The sequence below is a fragment of the Sesamum indicum genome, linkage group LG8 (assembly GCF_000512975.1).
Source record: "Sesamum indicum cultivar Zhongzhi No. 13 linkage group LG8, S_indicum_v1.0, whole genome shotgun sequence".
Lineage (NCBI taxonomy): Eukaryota > Viridiplantae > Streptophyta > Magnoliopsida > Lamiales > Pedaliaceae > Sesamum > Sesamum indicum.
The window spans coordinates 14,939,935-14,958,674 of record NC_026152.1 but is presented as its reverse complement, the minus strand read 5'-3'; the positions used below and the strand labels follow the sequence as shown (position 1 = coordinate 14,958,674).

Here is an 18,740-nt window from a genome sequence, read left to right as displayed (position 1 = left end):
TAGCAGTATTGTAGTTAATATGAACTTAAAAATTAATTAGTTGAAGCGATAAGTGGAATATGCCTAACATCTCAAAATATGCACTTGTTCATATTAAGTAATGGTGAAGTTGGTGGACATAGTTTTCACTCACTATAAAGTGGACCATCCAACTACTTATATCTCATGTACGTATCCATCGTCTCCAAGACACAATCAAGAGACATGTATTGTAAAAAATGAAATAAATTAAATTCCTCTGGTAAATAAATATTTTTTTCTCATTAAAAAAACTAGTGAAATTAATCAATTCAGACCAATTCTTGCAGTTTCTCAATTTCTGAAAAAGCATAAGCTACTTTGATTAAGACATAAGTAGAAAAAAATATATATCACGAGTTTCAATTAATCTTCAACAATTTACATATTAATTATAAGCACCAAATATTGTTGTTAGTAACCAATAACTACTATTACAAAGATAAATAGCTATTATTAAGGTTAACAGTACCCACACATCAATGGAATTAATTCAACGAGCTCGTGGCAATGAAACCTTAACTTCATCAACTAAATTACTGAATATAGAGTGCAAAATTTACGCGAAAATTCATATTATCTATCTATATATATAATCCATATATATGTGTGTGTGTGGTTTAGCAGTCGGTGCAGCCTCTTCCTAGTTGAGGTCTTGGTGTGTGGCGATTGTTAGCCCCCCAACCAGGGTAGTCATTCACTTCAATTCCCATTCGTCTCATTCTACTCTCATCATCACCAGATTTTTCCATGCCCTGCATCAATAATTAATTACCATATTAATAATATTAAATATACAATTACTTATATTGATACCCTTTTAAGTTAGGTCTAATTATACAAATATTTTCTGTCATAAACAAAATTATAAGTACATCCCTTGAGTTTGTAATTGTAATTACAAATATACTTCTATTTAATTGTGAAACTTTACACAAATTCCCCCTGAGTACACTGCACTGACCCCTCAAAGGGTGTACTTGTAATATAAAGGACAGTAAGCATTTATATAAAGAGGTCGAATTTAAGAGGGGTATTGATATAATTTACTCTTAAATATATTATCATTATCTATCAGATTCAAGAACAGTATTCTTTGTGGGGTTATTAATGTTAAATTCTAAAAAAAAAAAAACATGATTAATTTGGTTAATTAAGTACCAAGACAACTCCTTTTGCAGCTAAGTAACTTTGAGGTTTCTGCTGTACCAGGTCTGAAGTTCCTGCAATATTTCAAGAAAAAACAGCAGAATTAATATATATCAATGTCAATAAGAAGATAAAATAGTAATTAACTATAAGAAGAAAAATATGCGAAGGTATTAAAGGAATAGGTTAAATTGCAGGGGGGGGGGGGGTGGAAGTTTATAGATTCGTGAAAAGTTGATTTGACATTAATTAAGTAGACAAATTTATCAATTTTCCAGGATTGACGAATTTCCTTTTTGTCGGAAGTTTCAAAATCCAAAATATATGCCCTCACGTGACATGCACGTGGAAAACTCCAACGAGTTCTAAAGATTCAGAAGAAGAAAATTGTGGGGGAGTGGAAGTTTATAGATTCGTGAAAAGTTGATTTGACATTAATTAAGTAGACAAATTTATCAATTTTCCAGGATTGACGAATTTCCTTTTTGTCGGAAGTTTCAAAATCCAAAATATATGCCCTCACGTGACATGCACGTGGAAAACTCCAACGAGTTCTAAAGATTCAGAAGAAGAAAATTGTGAGTAGCAAAAATTGATAAATTGGTATGCTGAATAGTGAAATCAAGTTTTGGGGAAATGAAAACTGGGACGCCATTCATATATATAGAGAATGAGGAGTGCAATTATATTTACCAGTAACTGCAGGGATGGCGCCATTCATGCAAATAAGGAAAGAAAGACATAAAACAACCAACATTTCCCTCTCTCTCTCTCTCTCTCTCTGTTTATATGTATAGCAAATTACTGCTTTGAAGAATTAAGGTAGGTAGTTTACACAAATCGATTCAGCCCTGGATTTATATCTATATATATATATATATATATATATAGCAGCTGTACATACATTGTTGTTTTTGTGGGGATGGGAGTAGGTAGTAGAGCACTTTGTGTGGTGGTTCATATATTTATTAGCACAAACAAGTCAAAAAGGTGGTGGGCTTAAGGCCATTGGCAGTGATGCATGCATGCTTCCCCTGACTTCATTTTACTACAAAAACATAATACTTGATTAATTAATGAAATTTCTATGTCTTTGATCCATGTATGAAACCTTAGATAGAGTTGGACAAAAAATGAAATATTTGGACATACTTGTATATATATTGAGTGTCCAATGCACAGATCAAGATGTGGACAGACATTATCTCAATTACCACAAGTCGGAAAGAAAATCAGGACTACATTCATATCAATAATTTTGATTAAATCTTTGCATTTCTTCCTCTTTTCGATGTCAAGGAATGTGAAGTGTATAGTGATGAAATGGTGAGAGGCGTACATGTGTACTACTACTTGGGTTTTTGACAATCAAAGTGGATTTATTTTATATATTAAGTCAGTCAAAAATGGGGAACAAAAGATGATTCCACAATTGGAGAAGTGGAAGATGACAATTACTGCGTCTGATGTGTGTTTCCATAATTGTTCCATTGCTTTTGGTTAGGTTGAAATCGTTCATTTCCAAGTGTCTAGACTCGTCTTTTAATAATTGTTAGCTGTTTTTGTTGCTCCTCACATCACCTTTTTATTTTAAAAATTAATTATTTCATATCATCTAATATTTTTTGTATGTGGATTTTTTTTTAATAAATGAATGATGATGAGATTTGAATTCATCGTGCCTTTTGTTTGATCCGCCAAATGTAATATCATTGAAGGTCGATTCGACTAATGTAATACCGTGTTGAACGAATTCTCCAAATATTTAAACTTTTTTATAAAAAAATTATTTAATTTTTAATATCTTTAACATGCTCCATATAGCATGTTAGACTCTTATTTTTCTGAACGAGGCTCCGACTCAATTTCTTCTTTTAATTCGACTTTACTATCATATTAAATGATCAACTCATCCGAATCTAAAATATTGAAGGAGAAAATTATTTAATTTGTAATATGTCTAACATAGAGCAAGTAACAATATTTAATATTTTTTTATCATGTGAGATAAAAGAATTTCACAAATAAAAATATATTTGCAGGAAAAATATTTTATGGCATGAATACCACGTTGCTACTCATTGTCGATTTTGTACTTCTTTTTCTCTTTAAATTCGATTAATTTCCTTTAAGAATTCATAATTAGAGAGAGAGCCCATAAATCTTTGGGCCTATGGCCAATAAAGAAAAGCCCAATTACCAGCAAGTGGGAAGGGCCTTTCAAATTACTACAATTTCTTCAAGAAAACATGAAATTGCATTCCATTTTATTATTTGTAGAACATTTCTCGGTTGTAAATTACATCCAAACTTTTTCAAATTAATTTTAATTATAAAAATATTTTTTTTATTTATAAAATAATAAATAAGGAACTGTCGATGTAATTTACTTAAAGAGTTGTACTTATAAAATTCTGATCCTGAATAAAGAGTGTATATATAATTACAACAATAATATCAAGGGGGACATACTTCAAATTTTAAATAGATTAGGGAGTGCTTATGTAATTAGATTTAATTCTAAGAGCATCCGTGTAATTTACTCTATTTCTTATTAATTTTTTAAGTTCGATTTACCTATATTAAATATTTATTTATTTTTATAATAATAATATAGTAACTAATTCTGGTTGCCAAAATGTATATCGACATAAATATCCCACTTCTTCCTAAAAAATTAAATTCGATTATTTAAATAAAAAAATTTGATCACTCAACTAAAATACACATTTTCAAGCGATCTATGATATAAACATTTTTTAAAACTTCATATTTTCATAAATTTATCTTTAATTTTCTTTTTCTTTTTACAATTGTCATTAATTTTAGATAATTTTGATTTATATTTTATTTAAAACTGATTGCATCATCATCAATTCATTAAATAAGTGATATAAATTTTTATAATTTTCTTTTAGTATAACTATTTTATATATATTCGTACGCATCAAATATGTATAAACTGTTGATATCTATATATGTCTCGACGTGCATATATCCTTTGATCACTTATAAAAGAACCTATTTAATTAAATAAGATTTTGTCCTAAGCTATTAAATGATATATATTTTATCATAAACTACTTTTTGTAATAATCCGACGTGGCCGTCACACATTGGAACACATGTTAATTAACAAATAAAAAAATTGTCTTGTTCGAAGGAGACTAATTGTAATTATATTAACCAATCAATAATCAATTGCCCAACTTTTTGACCTTATTAATTTACGCCGAAAGAGAAAAAAGATATCTTTTTCTATTAAAAAATTAATATTTAAATTAGATAATAGCAAGGAAAAAGCTTTCATAGATCTCAGCCCTTTTTATTTTTTTATTATTTTTTTCCTCCTTTTTTGGATAATTAAATTAGGGTTTGTTGGGACATGTGTTCAACTCCCCAAAGCTTATGGGACAAGATGAGAATATTTATTAATTAAGTTTAATTAGTATTATTTATACGTGTCATCAACACAGATTTCCATATAATAAAAGATTATTATATTTTTTTATTTAAATATGTGTCTTATACAAATAAACACTTGGTAAATGCTGATTTGTTAGCATTATATATTTCTGACATTCTTTTCAACAAATATTTATTTAAAAGTATTGACATGACAATTAGTGGTAGGAATGCAGTTAAAATTAATGATAGAGACCACATTGCAATGTGAAATAACATGTTGGTTGCCAACGTGCTCTTGCTCAGGTTCAATCGACTTAATCCAACCATCATCACTACAATAAAACATAATACTAACGTTAAATATCAAATGATAATTATAAACTTATATATATATATTAAATTGTATAATTTTAATTTCATCATAATGTAATTACAAGTGACAAAAATTATTATAACTATAGATAATTAGTAACGCGTCTGTAGGTACAATTATTTTTCAACACTATATTATTGTTATGCCTGTATCGCTAATTATTCCATGTGTTTTTAATTTTATAAACAATTTTTAATACTTATTAAATCGAATCATATTGTGAAATCGAAATTACGATTATTAATTGCTTACTGATCTTGACCATGGAAGCAACCTACCCTGTGGTCAGCTCAGCCCTTAGCTAAAAGGCGGTGAGAAAAAGACGTTCCAGTAATAAATGCTATATATGAAATATCTGCTCATAAAACTATTAATTATTAAAATCTTAGGACAAGAAGATAAAATAATAGTACAAAAGGAAACATCCCTCACATGGACCATAATTTCTCTTCAATAAATATCTCACACTTATGAGATATTTTAATTCGCTCAAAATATTAATGTATTATGATTTTATATAATATATAACATCGATCGGGCGTAGATTTTGTGAACTTTCTTTTAGAATTAAATGAATAGATATGTTAGTTATCATGAATTTGATGCAATGTATTTACGAAAAGTATTGTGATAGAAAGAGCACTTGAGTTATTTGTTTTTATTATGTTCTGTACCAGTTTCATAGTCTTCTAAAAAGCAACCAGTAGTTAGTTTGTTCATCACAAACATTGAGTTTATTGCTACAACATCATCTGCATGCGAAGCAATGTGGTTAAGCAGGATGTTGGCGCAACTACACCAGAATCATGAGAAATTGACCACTATTTTATGTGATAGCAGCTCAACAATCAAGCTTTCTAAGAATTCAGTAATGCACACTATGAGTAAGCATATCGGTGTGTTTTTATTTTCTTCAAGAGCTAACAAAGGTTGGCAGTGGTGCACTGGTGTATTGTGGTTCACAAAATTAAATTGATAGATATTCTAAACCTCTCAATTTGGATGAGTTCTTGATGTTGCGAAAACTGTTGGGTGTTTATTCAGAAACTGATGTAAACTAAATGCTTAGAGTATTTCAATTTAAAAATTATCTATTTAATAAAATTCTGATTCATTATGTATATTTTTCTAGTTTGTTTCTAGTTGTTGAGTCATTGACTTTTTTTCTTTCTCATTCCAATTGTGGTGTACAATTATATATAGTTGATTTTCCTCTTTCAAATATATATCGTGTCAAATTTTTTCAATTATTTTACTATTCTTTTCAAATATTTTAACACGACGACAAATAATTGAGATTATTATCTGTGATTACTTTTTGAAAAAAATAAAAATGTGGAATATTTATACTTTTTTAACTTTAATTCAAATTTTTTGTACATAATTAAAGTTTACCCATGATCTTGAAACAATGAGAGTACAACTTTAAAGGCGTTTGGGGGTTGGATAGATGGTTTCTGTTATTGCATTATGTGAATCAATAGCATTAATCACAGCCGTCAAATTTCGAAAGATGCGTCACCCAGTGATTGGTCAAGATTCATTCCTCAACTGTCAGTCCCCCTAATCACCTGAACTGAAGTACAACGGAAAATCAAATGCCAGCCAATCGCCTTCCTCCACGTCACTGGACACTGGACAGTCGGGGCTTCCGGAATCGAGTGACAGAAGTTTTGTACAACCGAAATATTGGTAGCACCGAACTCTCCGTGCACCCTCCGTATCTAGTTTAAATTTCTTAAGGTCCACATATATAAAAACTTGTGGCTCAGATCATCAGACCCCTTGTGACGTGGCACCCGACATCTTCATGAGAGAGAGAGAGAGGGGGGTGTGGGGGTGGGGTGGGTGTAATTTTTATTACATAGATTTTAAGAGATCAAAACCATTTCAGTGACCATTGCCAACAAAGCCTTTTCGGTATCTTTTTCTATTCTTTTCTCCACTTTCAAGATTCATAACTATTTGGGCCTCGGCTGGTCGTCGACACCGGAGGAAATGAAGGACGTGAAGGAGCCGGAAATCAAGTTGTTTGGGAGGAAGATTGTGTTGCCGGAGCACGGCGGAGTTCCCGCCGGCGGGGAATCTTCCGGCGAGAGCCATGGAGGGAGTGGTGGCGGCGCCGATTGTGATCGCTGCTCGGAGGTGAGTGGAGGGGAAGGAGAGGAAGAGAAGGCTGATGAAGAAAAGCAGCCGCAGGGGACTGAGGAGGTAACTGATGGGCTATGAATTTTCACACACAACACACACTAACAAAGAGTGATGAACATATACATACGACTGTATGTATATATGTACGTACACATATGTATTGGGATTTAAGGTTATCGTGAAGTTTAGGAAAGAGCCCAGATGCTAAAACAGTGAGAAGATTAATGGGTTCATGTTACTTTTTGAAAAATTTCAAGAACAGTCCGTTCTTCTTCTTTTTATTTTTTTTCCTCGCTGAAATTTGCAAAAAATCTGGGTTTTAATGGGGTTTTACTATCCTATTTATTTAGTTATATTTTCAAAGTGATAGATCATTATCATCTCGAATTTAACTGTTCCTCTTCCTCCAAAATTTAATCATTAATAAGAGAGGTAAAGCAAAAAAAAAATCCTAATTTTAGAAATCAAGAATTTTTTTAATTAATATGTGAGATACTTAATAAATTTAATGATGACCAAGACTTTTCAGAGTCCACTGTTTGAAAATCTTGTAATTTTGTCCGTTTCAGTTTGATCTGAAGTTAACTTGAATTTACATTGTCGGTTCAATTTTCTCTTTGATAAGAATTCCAGAAAGTTCCATTGGGTTTAAGTTGTATGAGTTTTCTTGGTCCCCTGCCACTTTAAAACTATTTGATTCTTCTTGTTGTCTTCTTGAAACCATTGGTTTCCTCAAAAAGGCAATTTGTTGTGGAAAGTTCTGAGTCACCAGTTCTGTTTCTTGTAGTGTTTGAGCTCCTGGATTATTTGGATTTTCCATTCACTAAGGATTCTCAATATATGCATATATATATATAAAAAAAAAAAACAAGAAACAAATATTCAACAAATTTCGATGATTTCTATCTGTTGATATTGTTATTCTATTTGCAAATTGAAGAAAAAATCTTGCATTTTACTGTGGTAATAATAATAGGTTTGTTTGCTTGATATGGAATAGATTCCTGTAATAAAAGCTCGTTTAGTTTGACAGAATGATCTAGAATTGGAGTTGATGGAAACTTTTGCCTGAAAATTTCAGGACCAAGATGCAGAAACCTGTGAAACTAAGCCACAAGGACAGGAAGAAAATCTAGGTGAAGCAGAGGAATCCCATAATCCTGATGCGGTAGTGGAGTCCGATGAGAATCCTAAAACGCCGTCCATTGACGAAGGTATTGTCTCAGAAGAACATCCCAAGACTGAAAACGGGCAAAGTGATGCAACAAACGGGCAGCAGAAGACCTTGAAGAAGCCCGACAAGATTCTTCCCTGCCCTCGTTGCAATAGCATGGACACCAAGTTCTGTTACTACAACAACTACAACATCAACCAGCCTCGCCACTTTTGCAAGAGCTGTCAAAGGTACTGGACTGCCGGAGGCACAATGAGGAATGTCCCTGTGGGGGCTGGTCGGCGGAAGAACAAGAATTCAGCGTCACATTGTCGTCACATTACAATCTCTGAAGCCCTGCAGGCGGCTAGGATCGATGCGCCTAATGGATTTCATCACCCGGCTTTCAAACCTAACGGCACCGTCCTCTCGTTCGGTCCCGACTCAACTCTATGCGAATCCATGGCGTCCGCTTTGAATCTTGTGGACAAAAGAGTGCCAAATGGGGTGAAAAACGGGTATTACAGGCCTGATCATGGATCAGGCTCAGAATCTTGCAAAAACAGGGAGAACGGCGATGATTGTTCTAATGGATCTTCTGTCACAGCATCGAGTTCAGTGCAAGATGGAGGCAAAAATGGGCCTCAACAACCCCTGATGCATAGTATAAACGGCTTCCCATCTCCGGTTCCATGTATTCCAGGGGTTGCCTGGCCATTTCCCTGGAATTCGGCAGTTCCCCTACCGGCCATGTGCCCTCCGGCTTACCCAATGCCGTTCTACCCTGCCCCGTATTGGAATTGCAGCCTTCCTAATGCTTGGAATGTTCCGTGGCTATCGGTGCCGTCTCCCACTGTAAACCAGAAGGCAACCGGCTCCAACCCCAGCTCGCCCCTTGGCAAACACTCAAGAAACGGCGAATTGCTCAAGCCAAAGAACACAGAAGGTAAAGAGCACTTGGAACCAAAGAATCCAGAAAGCTCAATTGTGGTTCCTAAAACGTTGAGGATCGATGATCCTGAGGAAGCTGCAAAGAGTTCTATATGGGAAACACTGGGAATCAAGTATGATACCATCAGCAGAGAAGGTCTTTTCAAGGCCTTGCAACCAAAGGGTGATGAGAAAAAGCAGGCAGTTTCCGCCTCGCCGGTGTTGCAGGCCAACCCTGCAGCCTTGTCTCGATCCATTAACTTCCAGGAGGGTGCCTAAATGAATTCATTTTTCAGGGATCAGCTTATGAGCAGTTGATTTTGCTCGATGGAACGGTCTTTAACCTCTTACCGGCTTCTAAGACAAGCCCATCGATGTCCAAATCTCGTACGTGGAACTCTTAAGATGCTCTTGAGGGAAATGGTTGATTTCTTTTAGGGGTAATTACATTAATATCTCCTGAAACATATATATTACAAAAATAATCTTCAATTTTGAAAAATTACAGCATGCTCCTTGTAGTCTGTTTTACAATACAAGATTACCCTCAGAGACTGAATAATTTGCGGTAATTTGTAATGTAAAACACGACGGTGGCAGAGGATGCAAATGTTATTTTCAAAAATTGAAGGATATTTTTACAATATATTGAGAAAGGAGCTGAGGAGATGTCTATGAAATTACCACTTTGTGCTTTCATGTACATAATTTTGCAGACAATACTGACATATGTGAAGAGTGAGAATATATTATTACCATGGATATAACTTTGTCTGAAAAATGGCTCTCTCTCTCTCTCTCTCTCTCCACAACTTGCAAATGAGTTTTTTCTTCTTTTTCCCTTTTTGGAGTGCGCCTTTTGGAAATAATTAAGATTTCTTGTGCTGCAAAAGGAGAAATATAAAAATGCGACTTCTCCAAACGTGTATGAACGACAATAATTGGTTACATGGAGTTTAGTGCAGTAGCATAATGGCCAATGGATGTCTCACACAATAGATTTCTTCCATAGGATCTCTCTCCCTCGTAGGGATCCGATGCTTACGAGTCCTAAACCGACTCATTTGGATTCTTTTCTCTTTTAAACTTTTTGGTATACACTAAATTCAACCTATCATAAAATTTCGAGTAGGTTATTTCGAACAAAAATTGGATCCTATTTACCTAATCAGATACCCAACACTTTGGGTACCCAATCATACTGAATTTGATCAAAATTTAATACTAAAATTGGTCGAAAGATTGGATTTGGTATCAAACTGTCGGATATGCAATTATATCAAATTGAATCCAATAACTCAGCTCTCAACTTAAACCCATCTATGCCAAATCAACTTAAGTATAAAAAGAAAATAATTTAATATATATGTACTACAATCAAACTCGAATTATCTGAATTCAAGATAGAGCCCTCTTGATTATCAAAATGCGAACTAGCTTCAAGTTATTGAATTTTGTTTTTCTAATATATCAAAAGCAAGCAAATTTAAGAGACAAAGAGATTACATTCCCAATATTTTATAATTTAAAATTTAAGATAAATAATTTGGTATGAAGAAGCCTATTCTATTTTTTATTTATGAAATATTCAGAGTAGCTATGTGAACTTTTTGCTTTAGCAAAATAATAAAAAATAAAAAAGTTTGTGTTGTTGACTTTTCCAAAAAGAGAGATGAAAATATGTGGAGCAAGTGGATAAGCAAGTGAGATATTTTGATTGGTAAGAGCAAATGAAAACCACATGTTTGTATAAGAGTAGTAGTTGTTATGGGGTCCCCCAAATTCCATATGCACAAACTACTCATAAATGCTTTTGGCTTTTTCATTTTGCTTTTTCCTACTTTTCTTTTCTCCTTTTTGCCCTTTTTTTTATTTGCTTTAGATGCATATTTCATGATATTTTTTTCCTTTTTCCTGTCGCACGTGCCATCTTTCAATGTTTGAAGCTGCAAAATAGTTCCGTTCAAAGCACAACAGAAAGTGATCACATTCTAGCCATATCTTGAAAATAAAAAATCTCTATACGAAATGTATTAATATCGTATATATTAAAAAGGGGGACATATATAATCTGGTCTTGTGTTTTTATGTAAATTTTGGGCTAATTATTTAACAACTCTCACATTATTAGGTCATGTACATAAAATTATTTATTCTGAATGCTCATACAATATATTTGCATAATTTGGTGTTTTTTGTATCAATAAAAGATTACAATACAATATTTTTTTCTCGAAATGATTGTTTTGGATTGAGAATTACATTTTAAGAAAGTGCTGGAAACTCTTAAGGCTAGAGAATTTCTTAAGAGAAGTGTATTCACTTGAAACTAACTTATCCGCAATTTGATCACTTTCATGGCACTCAAACGTTAAGACTCATATATATCACATTTTAAGTTCTGTTCTTGTTATTTTTTCGGTCTCTTTTGCAGTTTCAACACAAAGCAAAAAAAAAAAAAAAAATGCATGTAATGATTATATTTTAGTGTTGACTCTTTCTTGTATGTCAACTTAGTGGTAGAAAAGAGTGTCACTTGGCTTAGAGGCATCATTTTGGATAATGCCATGGCCAACAAAGCATAGCTTCTTACATTCTCCACAAAGTAAAACATTTGTGTCACATTGGACTTGTAAGTCAAAATTTCCCACTACACAAAAACTTTTCTTGCCACTTTATTTATCCTATGTTTAGTGCTTTTTTTTGTCATTCATCAAGAAGTAGTGTAAAGTGAAGAAACTATAAGTAATTTACACAAAAGTCAAGCCCCACTATGCAATATTCTATGTCTAAGTCATTGAAATGATGAGCATTCCAATTGAATTTGTTTAATGAGATTGACCAATCAGAATCTTGTAAGGAGCACTGACATGTCAAGTATTTCTTCTAATTATTTTGAAAAGTTGTCGTGTATACACCAAGCATGTACTAAATAAATGATTCTCATGCTCTAACTATTACCAAGAATTTGGTCATGAAATCATTTTATTTGAATTGATTATAGTCCTTTGGTTTTATTTTTTTCCATAAGAATGCATATAGTTATTAAAAAGGTCTACTTTTCTTACTTGATCAATCTAAGATTCTACGATAGGTAAATACTATAAATACTATCTTAAATTTGTGTTTAAAATTACTTTAGTTCTTTATTATCATTTTCTGACCCTAAAGTTCATCCTTTGTTAGTCAATTGAAATTCCACATTTTCTAGAACAACAGTCGTAACGACTTTTACCACCCATCACCATGTCATATCTAAACTTTTTTGTTCAATTAAAAACAAATCAAACACTTGAACAATCAGGCCAAATGCTGATCCTGTAAAAGCTAAGGGTAAAAATGAAAATTACATAATTAAGGACAAATATGTATATAATAAACCCAAGAAATTTAAGAAACGAAAAAACAAATAAATAAATCAAGAATGTCATGTCATTGAGCAGAAATAGGTGCAGTGGCATGAATCTAGAGCACAAAAATTGCCCACACTCCCTCTTAAGAAAGGAGGGCCATAAACTGTCTGTACATAAGGGCAAAAGATGGGACAAATTATATGAAGATATTCTCCATTCTTTAATAAATACAACTAATATCAGAAGTATTTATTTAAAAAAAGAAAAAGGTTGTGGATGAGAAAGAACATTTGGGAAGAAAGTGCAGTTGGGGGGCTATCACTTTCTCATAAAGTTAAGCCAGTTATTGAGAAATGAATCAAAGGGCTTCCAACTTTACCTTTGGCAGTGCTGATCAACATATCAAAAATCAAGCAATTTAATAAGTAGGTGATAAAGATAAAGGTTGCCCCCTTTATCAGTAACCACAATTAACAACTAAAGTCAAATCCCATTCACAAAGCTTTAACCAATAAACTAAGCTAAAAGTTTGATGGGTTATTATTTTATAGAGTTTACTCTTTCCTTTATTCTATTAAAGTTCAAATCATTGTAACATGTTTCACATTGTTTTACAGAAATTATCGAGATCGACTTTGCAGGTTTCACATCGTCCAACAGAAATTATGCGAGGGATAGGATTAAGGAGAAAAAACTTTAATGTGATCAGTATGTGAATTTTTTCTCTGTCTGATCATATCACAAGAAATTCTAGTTACATTACATTTGTCATATTATTAGTTTACAGTTTAATGAAACTGACACCAATCACATGTCTAAGCAAATATGACACTATATGACTGAGCAGGGCCTCCCAGACTTGATTGGAGCAAAACGTTTCGGGAACCAATGCCCTAATGGAGGCTAATAAACTAACTATTGAATTTTACATCCGCCGGAATCTTGGGCACGACGAACGTTACCATAGGCCGACAACTCAAGAAGGTCCATATCACGACCTGCACCAATCAACATAAAACCACAGTCACATATTGTTCTCGTTGGAAAGATCCACCATGAAGATAGAACATGTTCTCTTTTCTGGTTCTTGGTTGCCTTTGGGGGCTTCTGCGTCTGACGGGTTTGATACTCGTAACGAAATGTAGAAGAACAAAACATACCAGAAACGCGGCAGTAAGCACTTTTCTGAATAAGATCGCTTTTTGACATCTCGGTTCGGTTTCCCTTGGATCGATTAACAGTTGCCTATGAAACAAGAATGAAGGATTCGGGTAAACCATGTTACCAAAGAAAACATGAAACGGATATCGTCAGAGGGAAACGAACAGACCAGATTGCATATGTGCAACAGTCATCAGACTCGATCTAAAAGCAAATAGTTCACTGTACCAGGCTGCTGGAATTTGTGAAAACCAAAAATACTAAAACAAGGAAATTCTTTTCAATTATGCAAGATAAAATTCATCAAATTTGATGTTGAGATGAGCTAATCTGGTTCCTATTATTCAGCTTTATCTATAACATAACATAATTGAGTAGGAACTGAATAAGCATTATTTTGAAGTCCCTTCAATCTCTTCATATCACCTAGTTCACTGTTTAACGGAGATAAGAACTAAGGTTTTGAAGGTCATTCGATACAGCAACAGTTGCGTATCATCAAATCCATATTTGTTAAGGAAAAGGAAGGAAACTGCTTCACCAATTAACAATGTAATATGACAACCAATTTTCTCTTAGAAAAAGCTAAAATTAAAAATAATGCTAATACTAATACTAATAATAATAAGGTCAAATTACAACTACCTCCCCTAAGGTTTGGCATAGTTACGAATACACCCTTATTGTTTGAAAAATTATCAACACCCCCCTAATCTTAACGGTCGTCTACCAATTAGCCCAATCCATTAGGTTTCCATCTATTTTTTATGTTGAACTGACCAAAATGCCCTTGTAGATTAAAAATTATAATTTTATTTATTTTTATTTTCTTATGGACTAAGTGGATAATTATTTTATAATTTTTAAAATTTTTCCATCCATCCCATTCGATTTTTTTTATAAGTTTTAATATTTTTAATAAAACAAAAAAATATAGTAAGGGTAAAGTTGACAATTTCATACCTACATCCAATGATTACATAATTTCATCAAACATTAGGGGGTATTCGTAACCTCAGAAGAGGTCGTTGTAATTTACTCTAAAATAATAATGATTGCCTCCGAGTAAATTTGCATTCACTGCATGGATATTTTTCCTACAAAATGTAAATAAAGCAGCCAAGAGAAATATGATTAACTTCACCTTGTTAAAAACAAAAAATAAGACTCACGAGAGAAAAGAAAAGGAAGAGGGGAAAAAACAAGCATTTTATTAATGTTAATATACCCAATCAAAATCCCAACCAGATGCTATGAGTAAAAAAGATGTTCTTGAGTAGATTGATTCGATAAATTAAATTGTCTGCAACACAGAAGACATAAACCTTCACCCATCAATCTGAGGCTTCCATTTTGAGGAAAAAGAAAAGAACAGTCAAATGACAAGTTAATACTTAATTATCAAGGAAATTAGAATACCAACAGAAACTCATTGGAACGAATTAGGAAAATAATAAAGCAAAAATTTGAAAGCACTGGAAGCAAATGTATACGCAAGGCTGATATTTCTACGTCTGTGAGCTGATTATATTCACAGATGACCAGATTTGTCCCACATACCAAATATAATAACATACCAACCAATGAACAAAAGACATCTTCAAAATGCTGCAATAACAGCAATTGAACATTTATCCAAACAAGATAAGTTTCTGACTAATTTATGAAGGCTGCAAAAGATTTACCTGCAATACTTGACAATTCTCTAATGTGCTTTTCCCTCCCTGCAAATATAAAAAAAAATGCATTTTACATATGCAGTTCCACCACAAATAACAGGCTTAAGAAACAAAATTTTTTTTTTGATGATTCACGAGTTAAGAAACAAAATTTGGGTAGTATAAAATGACACCCATCAATTCTGACTGTATTTTTATACCCTACAGAAACCAAGTTGATACAAAAAGTAGAAATTTCTTTCTACACGAACAAATTATAGTGCAGCAACCACAGTCCATTAATATGAAAGAAAAAAGAAACCATCATTGGTAAGGAAGAGTAGCAGCCTCCGGTTTGTGACCAACGTTCTCTCTCTTCCTTTTCATCCCCCAGCCCAAAAGAAAAAGAAAAAAGAAGGAACAATCTTTAGGTATGCTGCAAACACCACAACAGATATACCAAAACTTAAGAAAAAAGTTAACTGTATGGTTAGAGATTTTCTACAGTAAATTGTCCTAGCAGAGTAGGTTCTCTCCTCAAAGGCACTAAAATTTTTCTCCTTCCAAAAGTCCCAAAACGCAAAAGATGGGTATTTACTTGATGCATCCACTTCCCATTCGCACCAAGTCCAACACAATTATAATGTCTTAGCTAGACTGCAGAGTCTCAAGTTAAGAATTAGTCCCCTGGGGGGGCAGCTCAATCGTTTGGATCAAGATTTTCTACAGGAGATCTTGTGTTTGAACTTGGGGAGTGCGAGTTTAAGGAGAAAAAGAAAAGGTTAAGAATGCACAAAATTGCAGTTCATAAACAACCAATTATCAAGTTAGTAATTGGATTTGGATGACAAAGGTTCAGAAATTAATTGTCAACAAATCATAGTATAACTTTTTATTGCAATATAATACTTTATTAAAGAAGTCAAAACAGAAAAAGAAAAACATTAAGCTAAAGAACAACATTACATAGGGATCTAGCACCCTGAACTCCATGGTGAGTTAAAGTGAACCAGCTAAGATCTGAACATGTATGGTGTAAAGTATTCCAAATATTATAACAGGTTTGAATCAAACGAAAAACATATGTGTTTGTCTTGAAACCCAAATCAATGGACCAATGACTCTAGTCTTTATGAATTCATATAGTAGTAGATCTTGAATATCAAAAATATTTGTTTATACAAGGTTGATCTTGAGTTTATGCTTTTGTATTTATGCAATTTTTTAAATACTCCTTCACAGCTTGTCTAGCAGACCATCATGCTCCCCATTTTGGTTGAGTATGAAAAGATTTACTTCTTGTACATTCCACCTTATTCACATCAGGAGACATCCTTCATGAACTACAGATATTTCAGGTTCCCAGTCATATTTTGCATGATTATATCAATTCCCTCTGGAAGTATGAATCAACTACAAATATCTAATTTTGCATCATTACCTAATGACTAAGTATATATTTAAAAACTAAGGACTCCTACTGTACTTCTGTATTAAGTTAAGAAAACTAGTTTGCAGTATGTATCAGCGAACAGTTGATCTTTATTTTGAAGAGATTTGGTTAGACACAATAACTTATTTCATGTAGCTACTCACAAAAGCCTGGCCTTTCCTAAATTTCTTTAATGTATGACTAAAATGCTCGATTCTTAACTCACCCCGTCATTGAAGCATATGGAATCTTATGGGTACCACCTCTAGCAGTCTGCAGTCACTACAATCCATTAACATGTAAAGCTCCCTTTCTTTTTTCTCTCCTCCTCATAGACATATCTCATCTTCAATACCAATATTGTAGAGATTGGCTTGACTGGTTTTGAACAGTGGCCAACTCAATTGTTGCCCATCTTTTTCATATACATATTTTGGAAGTGTAAAGTTATGGCTCATTTTGGTGTAGAGACCGTTCAGAATTTTTAGGCTTTATATCGAATGACTAAGGGTGGTAATAGTGGTTGGAGTTTCTTTTATTTAACTAAACTATCTTAATGTGATTCTTCTTCCATCTCCTCCAGTTGACGGAAAGAAAGTAAATTTTCATGTAAGCTCCTCGTAGCCAATCCCGTCCTTCCACAAGTCTGGATAAGCACAATTCTAAGTTATAGTCAGCACCTGGACTGAATTGGGATCAAGGGTAGTAGAAAATGAGTTGACCAGAAAGTGGTTCCAAAAATCGATGAATGAGGAGATTCTTGGTATCTTGGACTTCGTATAATTTATGTTTTGTACTCAAATGAAGTTGCTCCTGCTGCAGTGATTGACAGTAAGATGAAGAAAATATGGTGAAACGAGCACGTGAGGGACAAGCATCCAGCTTGATCCCTCACCGCTCAGGCTTAGCTCCTCCACAAGGTCATGGTCGTTGATCATTACCCCCTTGGTTGAAACGCTCTCTGGTCATAACCAATCAGCAAAGAAAGCCCATTCTGCAACATCCATTCCCAAATCCTAATAACTCGAACTTCCAAAATTGACCCTCCTTCAGCATTATCAAACACGAATTCCTTATAACTACTACACAAACAATGAATACCCACAATTTCCAGTCACCTAAACATCTAAACACACAGAATTGCAACACAGACATACATATACGCTAAAAATTCCACCAACATGTGTACTACTGGAACTTAACGATTACCTTAGAGTAAGGGATAATGTGGTCATAGTCATGGCAGAGGCAACCGGGGCAACCCACAAGCTTCCTGAAGACAATGTTACCCAACGGGTCCCGGCGCCACCTATCCGGGTCACGCCCCTTGATTTTCTCGGCCTTCTCCCAGCATTGCTGCTTCACGCTGTAGGGGAAGCTCCTCGGGTTCGGGTTCTCGGGCGAGATTCGCAGGGCTTCGAACTGTGAGAGCTCTTCCGTTAAGAGTTCTCGATCGACAAGTGAAGTTGCAGAAGGTGGAGGGGAGAATGATCCAGTTGGGGTGGCGGGTCGGGTCCGGCTTGGCGAGGAGAAGCTTTTCTTGTTCCTCCGTTTGTTTTCTCTGGTAGAGGAAGTTGGGCTCATTTTTGGGTCAGATGAAAGTGGAAAATACCCAAAATGGCTATGAAATACGGATAGGATATTTGATTTGTGAATTTATGGTTTTTTATATTTAATTTTTTTAAAATAACTTTTAATTGAAATTTCAGAGAAATTTTATCAAATAGAATATCTGATTTGAGCCACTAAATTTATAAATATTTTATAAAATCAAGTACTCATGAAAAAAAATCCGAACATCTTATGTTTATTACAACAAAATGTTCAACCTAAAAATCATCTTTTGAATAGTGAAAATATTCCAGTAATAAAAAATATTAGGATTAGTTTGCAGTAGAGCAACTTATTGTAAATTTAGAAAAATCAAAATAAGCACAAGTTTTCTAAAAATTAA

The 18,740-nt window shown here is 33.6% G+C and overlaps 3 protein-coding genes across 3 annotated transcripts; 1 reads left to right on the top strand and 2 right to left on the bottom strand.

Moving 5' to 3' along the window:
* Positions 352–2,028, bottom strand: LOC105168788. Its single transcript, XM_011088939.2, has 3 exons — positions 1,861–2,028; positions 1,180–1,241; positions 352–773 (listed from the first exon to the last, which is right to left on the bottom strand). Exons 1-3 carry the CDS (start codon positions 1,922–1,924, stop codon positions 639–641), a joined length of 261 nt encoding a protein of 86 aa, XP_011087241.1. The 5' UTR covers positions 1,925–2,028; the 3' UTR covers positions 352–638.
* On the top strand, positions 6,822–9,963 carry LOC105168787 (cyclic dof factor 1). The gene is made up of 2 exons (XM_011088938.2): positions 6,822–7,159; positions 8,181–9,963. Exons 1-2 carry the CDS (start codon positions 6,947–6,949, stop codon positions 9,459–9,461), a joined length of 1,494 nt encoding a protein of 497 aa, XP_011087240.1. The 5' UTR covers positions 6,822–6,946; the 3' UTR covers positions 9,462–9,963.
* LOC105168786 lies at positions 13,238–18,403 on the bottom strand. Its single transcript, XM_011088937.2, has 4 exons — positions 17,996–18,403; positions 15,382–15,420; positions 13,696–13,780; positions 13,238–13,533 (listed from the first exon to the last, which is right to left on the bottom strand). The coding sequence occupies exons 1-4, from the start codon at positions 18,368–18,370 to the stop codon at positions 13,451–13,453; spliced, it is 582 nt and encodes a 193-aa protein (XP_011087239.1). The 5' UTR covers positions 18,371–18,403; the 3' UTR covers positions 13,238–13,450.